This window comes from Diceros bicornis, chromosome 21, assembly GCF_020826845.1.
Source record: "Diceros bicornis minor isolate mBicDic1 chromosome 21, mDicBic1.mat.cur, whole genome shotgun sequence".
Classification (NCBI taxonomy): Eukaryota; Metazoa; Chordata; class Mammalia; order Perissodactyla; family Rhinocerotidae; genus Diceros; species Diceros bicornis.
This window is the reverse complement of record NC_080760.1, coordinates 11553961-11573893: the sequence shown is the minus strand read 5'-3', so window position 1 is coordinate 11573893 and position 19933 is coordinate 11553961. Positions and strand designations below refer to the sequence as shown.

General features: G+C 38.8%; 1 protein-coding gene across 13 annotated transcripts in view; it reads left to right on the top strand.

Moving 5' to 3' along the window:
- RUNX1T1 (RUNX1 partner transcriptional co-repressor 1) overlaps window positions 1–19933 on the top strand; it is a 140516-nt gene that overhangs the window by 89349 nt on the left and 31234 nt on the right. For all 13 annotated transcript variants that reach the window (XM_058564582.1, XM_058564584.1, XM_058564583.1 and 10 more), the window contains 2 exons: window positions 1728–1909; window positions 15380–15630. In XM_058564582.1, coding sequence (XP_058420565.1) covers window positions 1728–1909; window positions 15380–15630 — 433 coding nt within the window. The remainder of the gene's footprint in view (window positions 1–1727; window positions 1910–15379; window positions 15631–19933) is intronic.

The window sequence follows — 19933 nt, the reverse complement described above, 5'->3', positions numbered from 1 at the left end:
GGTGGGCCCCTGTCTCCTCTTTTATTAATCCATTTCTTGTTCTAGCATTTTTTATCTTTGGGATCCTTAAAGAACCTGGAGCAGAGAGGTTTGCAGTATATTGTTTTGGACAATTTAGATCTTATACATATACTTCAGAATGATTCTTAAAAACTTTTTAAATGTTCACGTGGAGTTGCTATTTTATTATTTTATGGCACATGATATCCGAGATCTACCTTCACTAAGGAGGAAAAAAGAGAGTTTAAAAAATATTTGAAAACATATTACCCACGTGGTTCTCTGGACTAACTACAAAGGGTTTATTTTTGGCATTGTTCTCATGTAGGAAGTCATTTTCATTGTTATGGTGTGTGGTATGTGCTTATCTTTAGCAAATACTGTAGTCTTTTGTGCAGAAATATGCTTTGGTATTATTATGAGATGGTTCCTTGATTAATACTCTCAGAAAATAGATTTGAGTTGCCAATCCAGCCCTGGTATCTGTTCCTTATACTCCAGAAGGCTTTTTTAAGGCTCTTGGGCCCAAAGATTGAGGCAACTGGGACATCCTGTGTTCCGAAACACTTTTCTACCCAATGGGTTAATCAGTGTACATGGCACCTGGTTCCTACAAACAAAATCCTTGTATTGCAAAGAGATTTATGTTATTGATCTTTCCTTGAAGTTGGAGAGTTAAGTGTTATGGGGGATGAGTGCTGTTGACTCTCCCATACGATCCCCTCTATTCCCTTCTCCTCTAAAAAAGTAAAAAATAAAAATAAAGGAGACAGAAGAGAAAAAGCAACAACAACCTGGATTTACAATGTCAGAGTAAGTTTACTTTTCAGAGTAAAACTCCATCTCTAAGGTTTTCATTTTAATGCTTTACTATGTGTGAAATTGTTTCCTTCCCTTTTATTACATCTGATTGTGAGAATTATCTATCAACAAGCATGTTCTGAGAGTCGTTTTCAAAGTGCTGGGCTTGGTGAGGAGTGAGAGTGGTGGGTACACAGGATTTCTTCTAATGTTAAAATATATACATAATCCCTGGAAGAAAGCTGCTGTAAAAAAAGCAGGTTACCTTTGTAGACTAGTAGTATGTGCTGCTTTGTGCATGAATTCTAACCAGGATGTCAGAGTGTACTCAGTCCATGACTTAAATGTTGTATGAATCTGATGATTATTAAAAATAATCTGTGTTCATATCTATATTTTTTCATTTGAAGTTAGTAGTTGAAGAAAGATATTTCACAGGATTAGCCTGTTTTACCTGGGTAAGTCACTAGATACAAAACTGGATGTGTCAGGGAGCCTATTTTCAGCTTGATGGAAACGTGTATATTTCACGTACCCTCTATCTTCCTTGTGGAAAACAAAAGTAGCTCATGGATGGAGCTGGAATCTGATACCCTATAGTTTATAATCTTATTATGTTTGAGTATGAAGGGTCCTTAAAAATAAGTGCTTCTCTCAGTGTTATCAGTGGGCATGGAGACAGGAGAGGTGAGGTGGCTCACAAAGGTCAGACACCTCACGCTCTGGACAGTCTGGGCCCCAGGGGAGGCTATCACTGTAGCTCGGTCCTGAGAGCTGTGCCTAGGAGTCAAACTTAGTGCATGCATTTCGATGACATTTTTCTTTAGCCGAGAGTTGTGCTCCAGCAGTGTTTGAAAAGCAGAATAGGTCCACTGGTTAGAAGGGGCCTTCCGGTCCATCCTCTCGTTCCTGTCATGCTCCTGCAGGCCAACTTGCCCCTGCTGCAGCGTGAACTCCTCCACTGCGCAAGGCTGGCCAAACAGAACCCTGCCCAGTACCTCGCCCAGCATGAACAGCTGCTTCTGGATGCCAGCACCACCTCACCTGTTGACTCCTCAGAGCTGCTTCTCGATGTGAACGAAAACGGGAAGAGGCGAACTCCAGACAGGTGAGAGGGAGGAGGACCCTGGACTAGCCATGGCCTTTTCCTCATGCCTGTCTAAACTACTGACCGACACCTCTTGCAAAATAGCAATAAACTAGAATGGCCATCTTGGGAATCTGGCTCTGGCCTGGGATGTTCCAGAGTGATGAATCTCTGGCCTGTATCAGGCTTTTGTGCAGGTTAATCTTTGCTGCTTGTAATATTAAAGTAAAAGGTGAAGATGAATGATGTTCAGATGTACTAAGTGCCACTGATGGTTCTTAGACACACAGTTGGTATTAAAATTCTCATTTGTTATGTAATGCAGCCCAACCACATATTTTACCTTCAGTGTTAGGAAATGTGCTGTTCCAAGTTTTCTCAAAAGATGATGGTTTTGAAAGCTGGCCTTTATGTATTACTCCATAAATACAGTGCAGTAGCTATTTAATTTGGGTTTTATATGAACTAAGAGAAAACTGCGAAGCTAGATGAACTGAGTGAAGATGAGAGTTAAGTAATAGAACTAATAGATGGCATTTTTGCTGAGAAGTTTTATTTATCAGCCAATATTTATTCTGTCAGGCACTCTGCCCTCATAACAGAATTCTAAGAAATGTAAAATAAAGTCCCTTCTCCATTAAACCCTACAAAGTAGTTGTTGAATAAGACATATGCATGAAATTTCCCATGTACCTTATTAAAATGATTTTCCTGAATACCTTCATCCTCATATATAATTATTTTCTAATATAGGAATGTAAAGTCTTATTAGCAGTGTTTTGCGTAGTATTTGTGAAATATGGAGAATCTTAAAATGCAACTGTATGCAAAAACTTATTTGCCGTATGCTTTGATTCCTTTCTCTGCTTATCTGTTCTCTCTTTCTGCATTTCATCAGGCATGAGTATAACAGCCTTTGAGAGGTTAACGCTCTGGCACAATGATGTTCCAGATTCATAGGAGCTTATGATCCTTGGAGCTGCTCAGAGACATCTTTCTGTGACCGACTTAGCTACCCTTAAATGTATTAGCTGCTTTGCAAATCAGAATGTTATTAAAAGCCAGCCAGTTTACATACAGTTATTACATAATCCTCTGTTAAGCAGTTTTTATGCTACAATCTCTGGAATTTTTCTCCTCTTAACATAGGACTGCTTAATAGTTTAAAATTCCTAAAGCAAAAGGTTAAATATTAGTTTACTCTGACATACTGTAGGCCCACCTCCCTATATGACCTATCAACAGTGCTACTTGTTTATTTTTGCGAGTCGTATTTCCTTGGTCATATTTAAGCATTTAAGACTTTAGCTTTTAAAGGGAACTGCTTACTGCAGGTGTCTGAGTGGCGTGTCCACATGATGCTGGAAACCAAGAGGCAGCCCAAGAACAGGTGATTCCCGTGTGCGCTCCTGTCTAATCCTAACCGTCTGCTCTGCAGGAAATCAGTGCTGCAGGCAGGGATTGAGAGATTTCAGCTCCATTTTTCCAGGCCAATGCAGTAAAAGAATTAGGGGGAGACTGGATGGAAATTGGGAAGAAGAACATTTATTTGAGTAGAAGAGAGGGTAACAGGGAAAAGTTTAGATAGCTGTAATAAATGTAAAGGTAATCCTTTAGGCAAAATTGGAAATGGACATATCTATTCTGGAAACCCTAACTGCTAAGGAGCCGTAACAGGCAGAGTGAAAACCTGTTTCATTTCTCTCTCTGTATTCTCGGCCTTTCCCCACTGGTTCTTTCCCAGTGCTTTATATTTGACTGTACTGTGCCTTTAGACTCTCCCTGGACAGTGCTGAGGTAAGCCCTGAGCAGTGTGCTAACATTGATATGGAAACTTCATATAAATTCCACAGAAAATTAGCATTTCTGTTTTGATGATCTGTCGCTGTGTGTGTATGCATCTTTGCATTCTGTGAGGTAGGACTCTTGAAAAAGCCTTCAGTCTTGTTCTGCCTGTGGTTATTCATAGACAGTTGCTGGAGTCAGAATTCACACGGTTGCTCTTTGGACGGAACATTCTTTTTCAAGTGGAACCTGAAGTGTGTGTTATAATGGAAAGATGGCAAATGGATTTCCTTAAGAGTTAGGAGGAAGGGTAATGAGAATACGTTGTGTAAATACATTTGTATCTTGTGGGAATTTGATCAGAGCCAAGAAAATATGGGCCTCCACAGTATTTCCTTGCATATATTTTCTGCATCATGTTTGCATATGCATTTTCCTCTTCTGGTTATTTATCTGTACATCCAGATCTACTATATGAAATTTTATGGAGTATAGAGCCGTCTGACAGCAGAGTTTTTTTTGTTTCACTGAATGTTTTGTTGGTGCATATGGTCTGACATGGATGAGCAACCACGGTGAGATTTTGGAGTCTATTAAACTGGCTCATTAAAAAGATCAATCTGTTTCTGTAATAACACTGGGAACCATCAGTCACTAAAAGAGGGAAAAACTGACACCTGAGGAGAAAACACATTTTGGTAATTTGTTCATGACACGTCATGAACAAAAGAGCGCTCTATATTTTGTTTACAACTTGGAGGGCTTAAATTCCGTGACAATTGCTGATTTAATCTACTAAACACCCATCATGTGTTTCAGGGATGGGTTTTGGCAAATTTAACTTTCTTCTCATCCTTAAATACGATTGTCACTGGTTGTCTTTTTTTTCCTTTTTTTTTTTAAACATTATTGTTATTTACAGAGAAATGAATATTCTGGGGAATTCTATGAAATCTTTTTTTTGTGTGTGTGTGTTGGGAACAGTGAAATTTATTCTGCTTCTTTTTGAAAATAGCTCTGGGGTGAGTCCCTGAAGAACTGTACTGGATTTGTAGGTCTTTGTAGAATATCGTAGAACCCAAGTTAGAAAAAGGCAATTTTCACTTAAAAATCATTCTATTTTTTTTCTAAAATATTAGGGAAAGTTAATAAAAAGTTCTGATTACTACTCTTTGTTACTATGTAAAAGTTTATTCTTTGTGGGAGACCTTTGTTTTGCCATGCTGTGATGGGAGAAGCTCAAGAAGGGGCTACGAACCCCTGCTGTGGAGCTGGTTCCGTGAAGTGACCACTTTCAAAGATAGAGGCAAGAAGTTAAGAGAATTCTTTAGAACTGCTCACCACGATGGCTCATGAGGATGGCCAAAGGAATGGGAGGGAAAAGAGCAGTTGGGCAAAACTGCATTTTTTTGAGACTGCAGAATGGATAAAAATTATTATCCAAAAAAATACTTGTGTTAATTATCATTGCTGTCTGTCTTTGTTCACAACTTTGATATTCCAGCTTTTTGTTATAATTTGTCTTTAATATTGTCTTCTCACTTGTTATGCTAATTTTCTGACTCAGAGAATCTTGCTTAACAAATCAAACCAAATGATCATTGGTTTTGTGTGGGTAACAGTCTCCTCCCCTTTCAAATGATTAACATTGTGTTAATCCCCTTCATATGTATATATGTATCTCATCATTTTAATGTAATTATGCTTTAAATTACTCTCAGTTTAACACATCTCAACTTTTATTACGAAGGCCAGGTAGTTGCATTAATAGGTATTTCCTCCTCCCCTATTATTTTATTTTATTTATTTTTTTAACTTTATTTATTTATTTTTTTTCCCCCAAAGCCCCAGTAGATAGTTGTATGTCATAGCTGCACTTCCTTCTAGTTGCTGTATGTGGGACACGGCCTCAGCATGGCTGGAGAAGCAGTGCGTTGGTGCGCGCCCGGGATCCGAACCAGGGCCGCCAGCAGTGGAGCACGCGCACTTAACCGCTAAGCCACAGGGCCGGCCCAACTCCTCCCCTATTATTAAACATTATTTTCTAAAAAGACTTGCTTGGACTTTAGAAGTATATAATTTGTCAAGGATCTTGTGGATTCAGCAGGCCAACCCTTTCTCTTTATGCTTGAGCACACTAAGGCCCGAAGAACTTGCTTCAAGTAGCAAAGCTTCTTAGTGGAGAAACCAGCATATTTACATACCTGAAATCTTTCAGCTGCACAAAATGTTTTAATGTATAGAGTTTAAATAAGGAAAGCTCAACTAAGAATTTTTTTTCCTTACTTTTTCCTCATTTATTTCTTCTCTATAATTGCTCCAGTGGGTAAATGCAATAGTATAATATTCTGGGGTTTTATAAATCTTTATAACGATAGAGGATCCACAGCCAGCCAGGTTTCCTGGATTAATGAGTAAGTTAGAAAACACTGAAGGTTGGAGGGTCAGAAGGCAGTCATTTTGAAACCATGTTGGTTGAATATATAAGATTTGTCAACACAGTACACAGCAGCTGAACCTACTAGGCCCGTTTTTCCTTTTCTGCAAAATGAATGAAGTTTCAATATTTTTGTCTTTCTCAAGAGAAAAGGTAGGTATACTTTACAAGGTATACTTTACAGTTAATTGACTATGCAAATAAGAATTAAATTTGTATTATCTACTGCATTTAGATTTCTATGAAAAAATGTAGGGAATTTATATTGTATTCATACATTCTTGTTTTGTCTTACATTTTTTATGTGTGCTTCAGTTTCGAGAAGTGAGTAATCATCCCTGTAGAAGTGATTTTTTTTATATTAGTCACATCAATTGTGAAGGCTTCTAGTGAAATAGCACGAAGTTGTATTTACATGATGAGAAAGATAGCATAGTTGTAGAGGACATCTTGATCTCTCTACACTCCAGCCTCTACGTTGAAATTGTTAGCCTTATTTCTTGCTCCTCTCCTAGGGTCCAGCCCTGCCTTAGTCTGTATTCTGATGGGTGGTTTCTGCTCTGTCCTCTGGTTCTCTTTTTTCAACCCCACCCCTTTTTTTGAAATTGAGGTAACATTGGTTTATCACATTGTATAAATTTCAGTGTACGTCATTATATTTCATCTTCTGTATAGACTGCATTGTGTTCACCATCAAAAGTTTGGTTTCCATCCGTCACCTTACAAATGTACCCCTTTACCCCTTTTGCCCTCCTCTCACCCACTTCCGCTCTGGTAATCACAAATCTGCTCTGTATGTATGTGTTTGTTTGTTGTTGTTTTGTTTTGTATTTTTTGTCTTCAACATGAGTGAAATCATACAATATTGGTCTTTCTTCATCTGACTTATTTCACTTAGCATAATACCCTCAAAGTCCATCCATGTTGTCGCAAATGGCAAGATTTCATCCTTTTTTATGGCTGAGTAGTAGTCCATTGTATGTATGTGTGTATGTGTGTAAAGGGACATATATATCGCATCTTCTTTATCCATTCATCTGTTGATGGGCACTTAGGTTGTTTCCAAGTCTTGGCTGTTGTGAATAATGCTGCAATGAACATAGGGGTGCAAATAGCTTTTTGCTTTAGTGTTTCCGTGTTCTGGTGCAAATAGCTTTTTGCTTTAGTGTTTTTGTGTTCTTTGGATAAATACCCTGAAGTGCAATAGCTGGCTCACATGGTAGTTCTATTGTTAATTTTTTGAGGGAATCTCCTTACTGTTTTCCGTAGTGTCTGCACCAGTTTACCTTCCCACCAGCAGTGTATGAGGGTTCCCTTTTCTTGATATTCTCTCCAACACTTGTTATTTCTCGTCTTTTTAATTACAGTCATTCTGATGGGTGTGAAGTGATAACTCATTGTAGTTTTGATTTGCATTTCCCTGATAGTTAATGATGTTGAACATCTTTTCATATGTTTGTTGGCCATCTTCTTTGGAGAAATGTCTGTTCAGATCTTTTGCCCATTTTTTAATCAGGTTGTTTGTTTTTTTGTTGTTGAGTTGTATGAGTTCTTTATTTATTTTGGATATTAACACCTTATTAGATGATTTGTGAATATCTTCTCCCAATTAGTAGGTTGTCTTTTTGTTTTATTGATGATTTCCTTTGCTGTGCAGAAGCTTTTTAGTTTGGATTGGAAGAATTAACATAATTAAAATGTCCATATTACCTAAAGCAGTCTACAGATTCATTGCAATCCCTATCAAAATCCCCATGACATTTTTCATGGAAATAGAGCAAAGAATCCTGAAATTCATGTGGAACTACAAAAGACCCCAAATAGCCAAAGCAATCCTGAGAAAAAAGAACAAAGCTGGAGGTATCACACTCCTTGATTTCAAAATATACTACAAAGCTGTAGTAATGAGGGGCCGGCCTGGTGGCGCAAGCAGTTAATTTCGCGTGCTCTGCTGCGGCCCGGGGTTCGCCAGTTCGGATCCTGGGCAGGGACCGATGCACTGCTTAGCAAGCCATGCTGTGGCGGTGTCCCATATAAAGTGGAGGAAGATGGCCACGGATGTTGGCCCAGGGCCAGTCTTCTCAGCAAAAAACAGAGGAGGATTGGTAAATGTTAGCACAGGGCTGATCTCACACACACACACACACACAAAAGCTATAGTGATGAAACAGCATGGTACTGGCACAAAGACAGACACACAGATCAATGGAACAGAACTGACAGCCCAGAAATAAACCCACACATTTATGGACAGCTAATTTTTGACAAAGGAGCCTTGAACATACAGTGGAGAAGGGAAAGTGTCTTCAGTAAATGGTGTTGGGAAAACTGGACAGCCACATGCAAAAGAATGAAAGTAGATCATTATCTTACACCATGCACAAAAAATAACTCAAAATGGATTAAAGACTTGAATGTAAGACCTGAAACCATAAAACTAGAAGAAAACATAGGCGGTATGCTCTTTGATGTTGATCTTAGCAGTATCTTTTTGAATACAATGTCTACTCAGGCAAGGAAAACAAAAAATAAATATTCCTTAGTTTTTGTATGTCATAATTCTACTCATACTTCACAAGCTAACTCAGGATCTACTATTTGAAGGTTTCCCAATCATAAATATTATAATGTTTACTATTTACTGAGCACTTAAGATGTGTCAGGCCCCGTACTAAATAATTTACATACTAACACGTAGCACTTATTTCCTGACAGTCGTTTTGCATAGATTCAGACAGGCTGGATAATGTGTCTGAGGCCACATGGCCTCTAAGAGGCACTGATGGGTTTCAATCATAGGTTCTGAGTTGAACACCCATGTTCTTATAACTATGATTCTATACCGCTAGCCTCTGAATGACCCAGCTTGAAAACCAAGTGCTTTGATGAAGTTATTGAAGGCCAAATTTGTGTTAGGCTCTTTAGGTAGATCTTTTCATATAGTCCTCTTAGTAGCTTTAAGATAATCATCCCCATTTTGTGGGTGAAAGCACAGAGGCTCATAGAGGTTAAACCTCCTGAGTTCATCTGGCCAACAAATAGCACAGCCCAAATTTGAAGCCACCCCCTTTGCCCCTCTTTTTTTGAGTGTGCGTTCTAGAGTGATCTTCTCTGCCTCTGATCCTCGCATACCACTTTTGTACATTTTTTATGGTACCTGCCGAGTTCAGGTCCTGCGTGGAAATATAGAAGTCTTATATCTCTACTTAAATGTGTTTATGGTAAAAGATTTCTTGCTAGTACTCTTGCAAAAAGAATTTAAGTCTAATACTAAACCGTAATCTTGTGGAAGGTGTTGGGGGATCGTGTCTTGCTCCTCTTTGTATGCCAACGAAAGCTCAGGATAGCGTGTTACACACACCAGGCATCTAAAACAAGGCCATGCACACACAAAACAACAAAACACCGCTTGAACAAGGAATTGAACTTAATACAGTCATTTTCAGTAGTATAACAAATGGTTTCTCCCCCAAGAGTCTTTTTTGCTTTCTTGCTTACTTTCTTGCTTTCTATCCTTTTAAAAGATGCCTCTCAGAAACACCCACAGCGATGAAAATAGCCGTGAACAACCCAGGAACACAATGCATGATTGGTTCACTGACCAGGAAAAACTGGAGGGCTCCAGTTGGAAGGTATAGATAATGGATTAGAATAAGAAATAAGATTAGAATAAGAAAGCATAGTTCCCGACAGCAGGAGCACTAGAAATCTTCTGCAGTGGCCAGAAATTAGGAAAGGCAAGGGGACAACCCGTCACAGGCAGTCTAACAGTTGAGCAGATGGCGAGCTTGAGGAGACACGTGATGAAAGCATTCCACCTTCTCACTGGGGGAGTGAAGACTCTGTGAACCTCGTATTGTAATCCTTGAAGGTCCAGGTATCATGTTTATGTGTCTGGAGTGGCCAACATCCACTTGTAACTTATTTACTCCTGAAGGTATTAGCATGCTGCTCAGGAAGTTATCTCCTAGGTGGTTGTTTAGTAATGGGGAGATTGAAGGCACTTCTTTCCATATGGTCTGGTAGTGATGCTCCTGTGTCATTCATCTCTCTGCTCTTCACCACCTAAATATCCCATTTCCTCCAGGGTGATAGCAGAACACAGAAACCACCGCAGGTTGTCGTGAAGAATTAGGTTTGATTTTCTTTTTAAGGACACGGGAATTTGTAATATATTTTGTTTCAGATACATTATTCAACACCAATAGAAAAGGGGTTATGTAAAACTCTTATCTAAACTCACCTATTTCCTAACAATTCTTGAAGAAACCTTTTACTGAATTATGTTTTAAAAATGTGATAACAAGAATGATTTTTACCTCCTTTGATTCAATATCTAGTCCTTATATGGAAACCTTAACAAACTGCATGTGTTAGAAAAGGGAAGAAAGATGGGTTTAATATTAAGTTATTAATATCTTTGGGCTTTTCTTTACTAGAGGTGTTACCTCCTGAGATTTAGATATAGACTTCTAAAATACAAAAGTAAAGAATCTTTTTTTCATTATTATTTTGAGATTCTGCTGGCATTTCAGCCCCAGCTCTGGCTGAGACGCTGGCAGAGTGGGACAGTGGTGTGATCAGCCGAGGTAATAAGGTGCCCTGGGGAGCAGGGAAGAGGGATCTATGCCAGAGTTGCTTAAGAGACCAGCAGCAGGACTTGATTTAGAGACGCAAGTCATAGGGTGACTTCCAGGTTTCTGCTTGGCTGACTGGTAGGGGGTGGCATAATTGACTAATACAGAAAGTACCAGAGAAAGATGATGTCAGTTTGGACATGTTGTGTTTGAAATACCTGTGGTAACTTGGAGGAGGGAGCACCTGAGGCAGGTATTTATTCGTAACAGGCCTAAGATTAGAATTTTTAAGTTTCTTCCTTGCCGTTCTGAGGTTTATTATGCTGTACCAATTTGCCTCTCCCTTGAACAATCTTTATAGTGATATTTTCCCCACTTAAAAAAAATTTTTAATCTAGGAAAAAACTTATGCCTGCTTCTGTCATGGAGGAGATTGATATGGTCCTCTTGTTCTGTTTATTGCCATGATCTTATGATAGTATTTTTCATTCTTCCCCCTTTCCTTGTATGTTATACTATTTTATATAAGCGGTACTAAGGGATTATCAGTGCACACTAGCTAATAATGACATTTAAAGTATTTTATATGGAGGAAATTTTTTTAAAAATGTTTGTTTTCTTTCTCAAATAATTCAGTTTACAGCCTCTGTTATTGAGGAACTAAGTAAAAACAGCCTGAGCTGGGGTAAAGTGCAAATTAGGTTGCCTAAGTTTTTGTTTTACATATATTGTTTCCTATTAGTTTCATTTTCCTGGACAGGAGACTGAAGCCATACCGTTTGCCAGGTTATCTCAAGGTCGCACAGCTGAGTCTTGAGTGTTCCTCTGTTCTTAGGACCATCAGACCCTGAGAGAGAAGTGATTGGCATCTAAATATTGAAGTGGTTAGATCATGTTAAGGAAAATTTCTTCTGGTAGGGAGATAGAATATCCTCGGGTTGATTTAAAAAAAACAAAGAAAACATGCCTTCCGGAAATCCATGAGACATGATGGACTTCCCATGAGAATTTGAGTTATTTCAGGAGTATTCTGGTATGGGCCAAGGAAAAGTATTTGTTAGTTTTGCCTAATATACTTTGAAAGGGCAATGAACAAACATGCAAATTTGGAGTTTGCCCAAGCAAATGAGATGTAGACAGTTGTAGGCATTTCTGAGAAGCACAGACAGTAGCACTTAAGTTGTTTTAGTTACCTTTCTGGACATACATCCTTTGAATAGGGTTGGTCTTATAAATAGATATGTGTGATTCAAGGAAGCGCCAGGGACACCTTTCATGACTTTATTGCTGTGGGCCATGAACGTTTTAATGCTTTGCTGTTAAAATATAACTACCTCTGTGAGGTGATGAGCTTTATTGTTTCAAGAGCTACCAAAGTGATGAGACCCCGGCTGGGACAATAGAGACCGGACAGAAATGATAGGAGAGACTCAGGACCTGGCCCTGCTTCTTAGGGTGTGACTGTCCTTGTTTTGGGGTGGGGAATCAAGAGACCTGAGATCTAGTCCTGGCTCTGCCACGACTAGCTGTGTAAACTTGGGCAAGCCCAAGGGAGGCTTTTTTTTCATAACCATAGGTCATTGGAGTAATAACACGGATCAGACCACTGATCTGAGGGTAAAGATAAAGAACGTATCTCACCACTTTGAAAATTGTAAGAATTCTTCTAATGTTGCATGTTGTTGTTATCTTTGAACAAGAAGAGACAAAACCAGTAAGTTGAGGTTGTTTGACACAACTGGGTCAAAGGTATTTCCATATTTAGAAATGCAATAGGGGCTGCTGTAAGGTATTGAGAGGATGTTTTCTATTTTTGTGCAAAAAATCAGCTATAAATAATTAAATTGTTCAAAGCAAAGAACAGAGAAATTCCCTGTTAGCTCAAGTGGTTGACTTAGACACTTGACTGAGCCCTGTAGATTTTGATCTGCATAACCATGACATTTAAGTGTAAACATAGGGTAATTGAATTGCAGAGTTTTCTAACTAGAAGAGACCTCAGAAATAATCTAGTCCAGTGGTTTTCAAACTTGATTTTAACAGCAGACTTTTTCCTTTAAAAATGAAACCTTAGGTGGTACCCCAATTTTTAAAATGAATAAGAATAATAAGTGTGTTCCTCTGGTCCTTTAAATCTTGATTGTTTAGGGGGAAATTCATTGCCTGCAGAACCCCTTAAGCACCTCAAGTGGCGAAGTTTGAAAACCACTGATCTAGTCCAACCCTTTCATTTTACAGATGAGCAAACTGAGGTCCAGAGAGGTTAAGGGGCTTGCCTAAGGTCACACAGCTAGTCGTGGAAGAGCCAGGACTAGATCTCAGGTCTCTTGATTCCCAGTCAAGTGCTTTTTTGCACTATATCACACTGCCAGTAAGATAGGTGCTAAGTTAGCATTATGTTCATAGCTACTAATAGTCTTCAGTATTTTACAACTGATTTATGTTGGTAATATGCATTGAATGTTGAAGTGTATTATTCAGAAATATATAGGATATGAAAATACAGATTAGAATCACATAGGTTTCCTCTTAGAAGATAAATCGACATCTAGAGTGTTTTCTTTCACTTTTAAAAATTATTTTAAAGCAATGCATTTAGGTAATGTCTGAATTATACTGGACATTTTAATCTATTGATCAATATGTATGGAGTCAGTATATTTTAGTGGAGATACATACTTTGATGGGAGCAGCACTGAGACTTCTGGCCACCACTCCCACGGGGACCATGCCCTGCTGTCATTTCCAGTGTTGGTCAGTCTCCTGTCTCCAGAACAGTGCATCCTTCTTCAGCATGTACTGGGCTTGTATTTATTTCATACTGAACTCTGCTGAGTTTCCCTCAGTTCTTTGTGTGTCCGTATCTTCTGTCTCTAAGTCCTTTATCGTGGATTGTCAGATTGTCGCTGGGGCTTGTCACTGGGACTCTACCTTAAAGGGACATACAGGATGGTTCATTATAGAATCCTGTTGCCCTTAATGATCTCGGTTGTTAAGTCATTTTCCACTCAGATTCCTCCGGTATTTCAAACACATACCATTCTAGACACTAGGAAAGTAGAAGTGTCTTAAGGCATCTATGCTATTGTCACCAACCTAAAATAAAAAAGGTGTGCAGAAATCTGCAGCTACTGTACTTGGTAGAATTCTTACAGGGAAATTTCCCAGGGAAAATGGATGATAGCACTGGTCTAAGGATGCAGTGCTGGTCTTGTGAGGAGAGCCAGCTACTAAGTAAAAAATTAGTTTAGGAGCTGTGATTCCGGTCAAAGTTGGATGTGGTTAGTTCCTATCTTACTGAGTATATTGAGTTAGTCTCTAAGAACAGAGAGCTACATTCAGCCAGAAAATATTTCTTTAGCCCTACTTCAGGGTGAGAATCTGGGAGCAGTGATTAGTTATCAGGTCTCATCCCGTATTCCTTCTGAAAGCCAAGTTCAGAGTTCTGTGTATCACATGATGAAGTGCAGTCAAGATGTGTCCATCCTGCCCTAAGACCTGATGACCCCACGCAGGTCACACAAGTCCTCTGGGCATGTGTTTCCTCAACTTTAAAATAGGGGGCGTTCACGTAGATCCTCCTTCTAGTCTCAGGTAGTTCTGTGTGACTGCTGACTCATTATCTTGGTGACCCAAGGTCATGTCAGAGTCCCAGACATTGCACTGTTTTATTGCATCAGTTCAGTTTGATCAGTGCTGTCCAATAGAACTTTCTGAGAGGATGGAAATGTTTTCTATCTGCACAGTCCAATACCATAGCCACCCCCACAGGGGGCAATTGAGCACCTCAAACGTGGCTACTGCTGCTAAAGAACTGAATTTTAAACTTTATTTAATTTTAATTAACTTACATTTAATTTAAACAGCCACATGTGGCTACTGTATTGGGCAACACAGCTCTTACATGTTCTCTGACACGGAAATCAGTTGCCGGGTTGGATAAATGGAATAACTGTACTTAAGAATTCATCAAGGGAGGGCCGACCCTGTGGCTTAGCGGTTAAGCCACGTGCGCGTGCTCCACTACTGGCAGCCCGGGTTCGGATCCCAGGCGTGCACCGACGCACTGCTTCTCCGGCCATGCTGAGGCTGCGTCCCACGTGCAGCAACTAGAAGGATGTGCACCTATGACATAACAACTATCTACTGGGGCTTTGGGGGAAAAAAAGGAGGAGGATTGACAATAGATGTTAGCTCAGAGCCGGTCTTCCTCAGCAAAAAGAGGAGGATTAGCATGGATGTTAGCTCAGGGCTGATCTTCCTCACAAAAAAAAAAAAAAGAATTCATCAAGAGAATGATGCCATTCTACGTTGATGGATCTTCATCAAATACAACCAGTCTTAGGGTAATTTGTTAGAAGGCAAGTACTCTCTTTTGAATAAAATGTTATCTACAGGGGGAGCTTGGGTTTTTTCCCTCTTATCTGTGACTTAACCACATGAGCTTCAACTGAAACGATGTTTGCTAATTTGGTGAGAAGTGAAACATTTTCTCCTGTGTGCAGTCTTGTGATCATTTAGGCCTCGGTATGGGTTTCAGTGAATTCCCAAAGGACTGCTGGAAAGCTAAGTTTAGAAAGTTTCTGGCCAATAAAGGAATATTCTGTTTATATTACAAGTTCAAATGTGAGTGTCTGAACTATGTTGGTTTCTGAGTACATTATGAAACAAACTTTTTTCTTCCCCGCTCAGAACCAAAGAAAATGGCTTTGACAGAGAGCCTTTGCACTCAGAACATCCAAGCAAGCGACCATGCACTATTAGCCCAGGCCAGCGGTACAGTCCAAATAACGGCTTATCCTACCAGCCCAACGGCCTGCCTCACCCCACCCCACCTCCACCTCAGCATTACCGTTTGGATGATATGGCCATTGCCCACCACTACAGGGACTCCTATCGACACCCCAGCCACAGGGACCTCAGGGACAGAAACAGACCTATGGGTAAGACTGAAGGATCTCTTCACTTCTTATGGGATTGAATGCTTGAAGACTTGCATCATTACTTCTCTGCTGAACTTGAGGCTTGAAATCTGTGAGAGGGGTAAAAATTCTCTTCTCTTTCCTTATATTGTCTCCTTTATCAGAAAACTTGGTTAGTATTAATATGTTCTTTAACAGCTGTGCTTTCTCTCTCAATTACATTCTTTACGACAGCAGGTTATTTATTTGTTTTTGGAGGGGAGCATCTAAATAAATACAAAACCCTCAAATGTATTAACAAATGCAAAGTGAATTTTTAGTTTAATATTTTTTTAACATGAGAGATTTCATATGCAATCGACCCGCCACATATATTTTTAAAAATGTTTCTTTTCTTTCATTGTACCCTTTATTTCATATAATTTTAAGGTCCATTTTGATTTTTCCAGTCTCCGTGATATTCTGGATTTGAAAAATATGATATGGTATATGTCTGTGGCTTAACGCAGCAGATATTCTTTGGGGAATGATTTGGTACTTTTTTTTTTTAACCTGGAAGTGCCAGTGATGCAATTTAGTATTGACAATTTACTGTCAAAGGTCAGAATACCAAAGAAGGAATGAGTTTGGGTAAATGTGTGTTCCATTTGCCTCTGTTGGTTCCTTCTTTGCATAAAACTGTTGGAAGTGACGCATTTAGAAGACAATGCTTTTTAAAGAACAAGTGTCCACCATGAAAAATGGGGAAGAAGATGAACCAGGTAAGTTGATACACGATCAGTGGTTGAGGTGATGGCATCAGAGCGCTGTTCCTGGGGCTCCTTCAGTTCTTAATTTTTGGTGAGTCAAGCTATTTATAAACTGATAGCAACAGTCTACCCTCTCTTCTTTTTCCATCTCCTGTGTCCACACCCACCAGCAGGACTTCCTTTACGTCATACCTAGTTGCTGACAGACTTTCCTGACGTGGACGATTTGGTGGGCAGGATGTTGGAAACAGCAAGGGATGAAGTCTGAGTGAAAAAACCAGAACACAGAGCTGAGGATGCAGAATTCGGGAAAAGGCACCCAGCCAGTTACCCACTGCTCGAATAGTAGGGACAGTGTTTTTTTAGCCACAGGCAGAGATAGTGTGGTGAACAGAACTTTACGTTAGCTTTCTAACTAGGTTACTACAAGATAGGGGCTGCCACATGTAGGGTCTTTTTGCCTTTCTTCCCACAACTCTCCAAATGTTTAGAAAGCAGAAAGGGAGAGTCGGGGTGAGGGGAGGGGTGATTGATGCCCTGGTTGTGAGACAGTAAAATAGTAGTTCTGCTTCTCCACAACAGTCATTTCTACATTTATTTGGTTTATCAGACAAATGGCTAAGCATATAATTTCTGCTTTCTTAATAGCCAGTCTGTCTAATGTTCTCTCAGGTACCATTTCTAAAGAGCTCTCTAAAGTGGTTATGTTATTTCTCAGTCTGGATTGATAATTTGACCCCAAAATCAAACACAATAACAACTCCCTTCTAAGCAAAACCCTTGCCATTTATTTATGACGTAATGCTCCCAAACCATGATTGCTCATTTTCAAATAAAAGTGGAGTCACTGGGTTATTGTAAGACCAATTCAAGATATCCCACTTTGTAGGTGCTAGGAAATGGCCTATTTCTTAGGCAGCAAATGCTATTTTATGAAATATTAGTTCCCATGCACTATAAAGTAATCACCAAGGAAGTAATTATGCTTATGTGCAGTGATTATGTTTTCATCTAGTAATGGAAAATATCCCTTTATGAATTATATCTATGCCTACTGGTTTTATATGATTTTTCTTCAGATCATGTTCCTTGCCTTTTAATTATATTAGCTTATAAAACTAATAGTGCTAATCTCTATAAATATATGCAACTACTTAATCATCCCTAAAGTCTGGCAGAGTTTAGTGTGTGTTAATGTAAAATAAAATCTTGATGTATGAGTAACAAATTATGGTGTTACATCAGGCTGCCATTTTGAGACTATAAAAATTGTTATAAAGGTATACTGAGTCTGGTAGGATTTGTAAATGCCTGTTATATGTAGAGACATACACTCACTAGAATCCTTTAATAAAATAACTTTACAAGCAGCATTAGTTTATAAGTAAACTTAGTGTTAACTAGTTAGGAATCAGTTAAGACTCAACATTAGTGTTAAATTTCCCACAAATTAAAATGTATTTTAATGAGTCAGCTATTTTCCCCTAGTACATCCCTCTGGTATTATGAAGATAAATAAAAATTGTGTGGTGATGAATCTTTAAGTGTCTGAAATAGAGAAAATAATAAACGTAAAATTTTGAATTGTTTTATTTTTTCTTTTCAAAGATTTGATTCTGTCCAACAAATGACCTTCAGAGTTCAAAAGCAGCAAATGAGTCCTATATTTTTTCACCAATTACTTGGGCTCAAACATGTTTCTAATGTACTTAGTTTTTTTTTTTAAGTGAGATGATGCTTAGCACTATTCCATTAATGCTGGAATCCCATTAGACACAGACATCCTTCCTGTTGCTTATTATTATTATTTCAGGTGTTAGAGCTCATATCATTATTGATTTAGTCTGCTGAATTTTGGAAACTTTTGACACCTCTGGAGATCTTGGTCCTTAAAGGCGAATAGTAAGACGCCTCCATCGTGAAAGGCAGTGCCACGTTTATATCTTCATCCTTCTCTGGTTGTTTTCTGTGATGACTCGTTTCAGCGGTAGTGCTTTTTCCCTAAAGCACAGGCAGCAAATAAGTCAACAAAAATTACATATTTGCAAACATTTCAACTTGAAATAGTCACAACAAACAGAGCAATAGCTAAATATTACTTTTCTCCAATGTCTTTTCTATTATGCAAATTAAGACATATTTGCAATTTTACTTTTTTACCAATAGATGGCATTGACAATTTTAACTTTAAAAATGTATCTCAGAATATGTTCTAATTGGACAGGAATGATGCAAAGTGTTTTATGTTTAGTTTTTTATTTAGTTTGAGAAAGAGCTGTTGTATATTTGTTCACTTCCATCAGCTATAAATTAAATCCTATTTCATGGTTGGCTGAAAAGAGTCATGTGACTCATCTTTATTTCTCTAAATCAGCTAAAAGAGGGGATTTCTAACCACTCAGATTTCACAAAAGTGGAATGCAGTGTTTCATAACTCTTACTGGTCATTTAACTCCTATATAACACCCTCAGAGAAGGAACCTAGGTGTCTAGAAGCCCAAACCAAGACAGACTTAATTTGCTATTCAGAATAACAGTGCGAGAAGTGGCAGTCAAAAAAAATAGTTTTAATTGTTTAAAATGCAGAATATTGCCACAGCGTAATGCCTTTCCTTTACAGTAGAACATAAGGTGTTTTATGCGTGATGGAATTTATAGGAGAAGGAACACGGTCCCAGGTACCTCTGATCAGAGCCTTCCATCCTATCCTTCTAGCAGGACACATTTATTTTCTATTTTGATGAGCATCCTAGCTAACTGCTCATGTTCATTGCTATTGTTGCTCACTTGGTAAACATTTACATGTTAGTTTTTCATGGTGGTTTATTAACTATGTTGCTAAAAAAGCATTAATGCTAATGCTATGGATTACAAATTAGGATTTTCAGCTTCTTAGCTAGGGTTTACGATATTTGTCCAAAACTATATCTGATATATTGATTATTTTTCATAAAGCATGTTCAATTTATTTGTTTTTTATTTTTTGGTAAATTGAATGAGTATATGTAGCTTTCATATTATGCAAGCCTGTCTTCATGGCCTAATTGTATCATGGGAGTACATGTAATAAGATTGGGTCCATTTATACTATGCTGAAATGTGGAAAAATTTTACCATGCTTGTTTTAGAAAAGCATATCCCTGCCCATGTAAAACGATTTATGGTGTCTTTATTTTGAATGCAGGAAAGCCACACTTTGAAACCACTTAATGTCTACTTGTGGTTTCTGGTATTTATTAAGAGTTAGGATATATTTCTATTTTCGCTTAGGGAACGTTATGTGGACAACTAGCTCAGGGCTTGGTGTCACTTTACTCCCTGTTTCTTCATGTGTAAGAGAAAGGGTTCTGGGGACCAGCCGGTGGCGCAGCAGTTGGGTGTGTGTGCTCCGCTGTGGTGGCCCCGGGGTTCGCAAGTTCGGATCCCAGGCACACACCAACGCACCACTTGTCAAGCCATGCTGTGGCGGCGTCCCGTATAAAGTAGAGGAAGATGGGCACGGATGTTAGCCCAGGGCCAATCTTCCTCAAGAGAAAAGGGTGGGATTGGCATTGGAAGTTAGCTCAGGGCTAGTC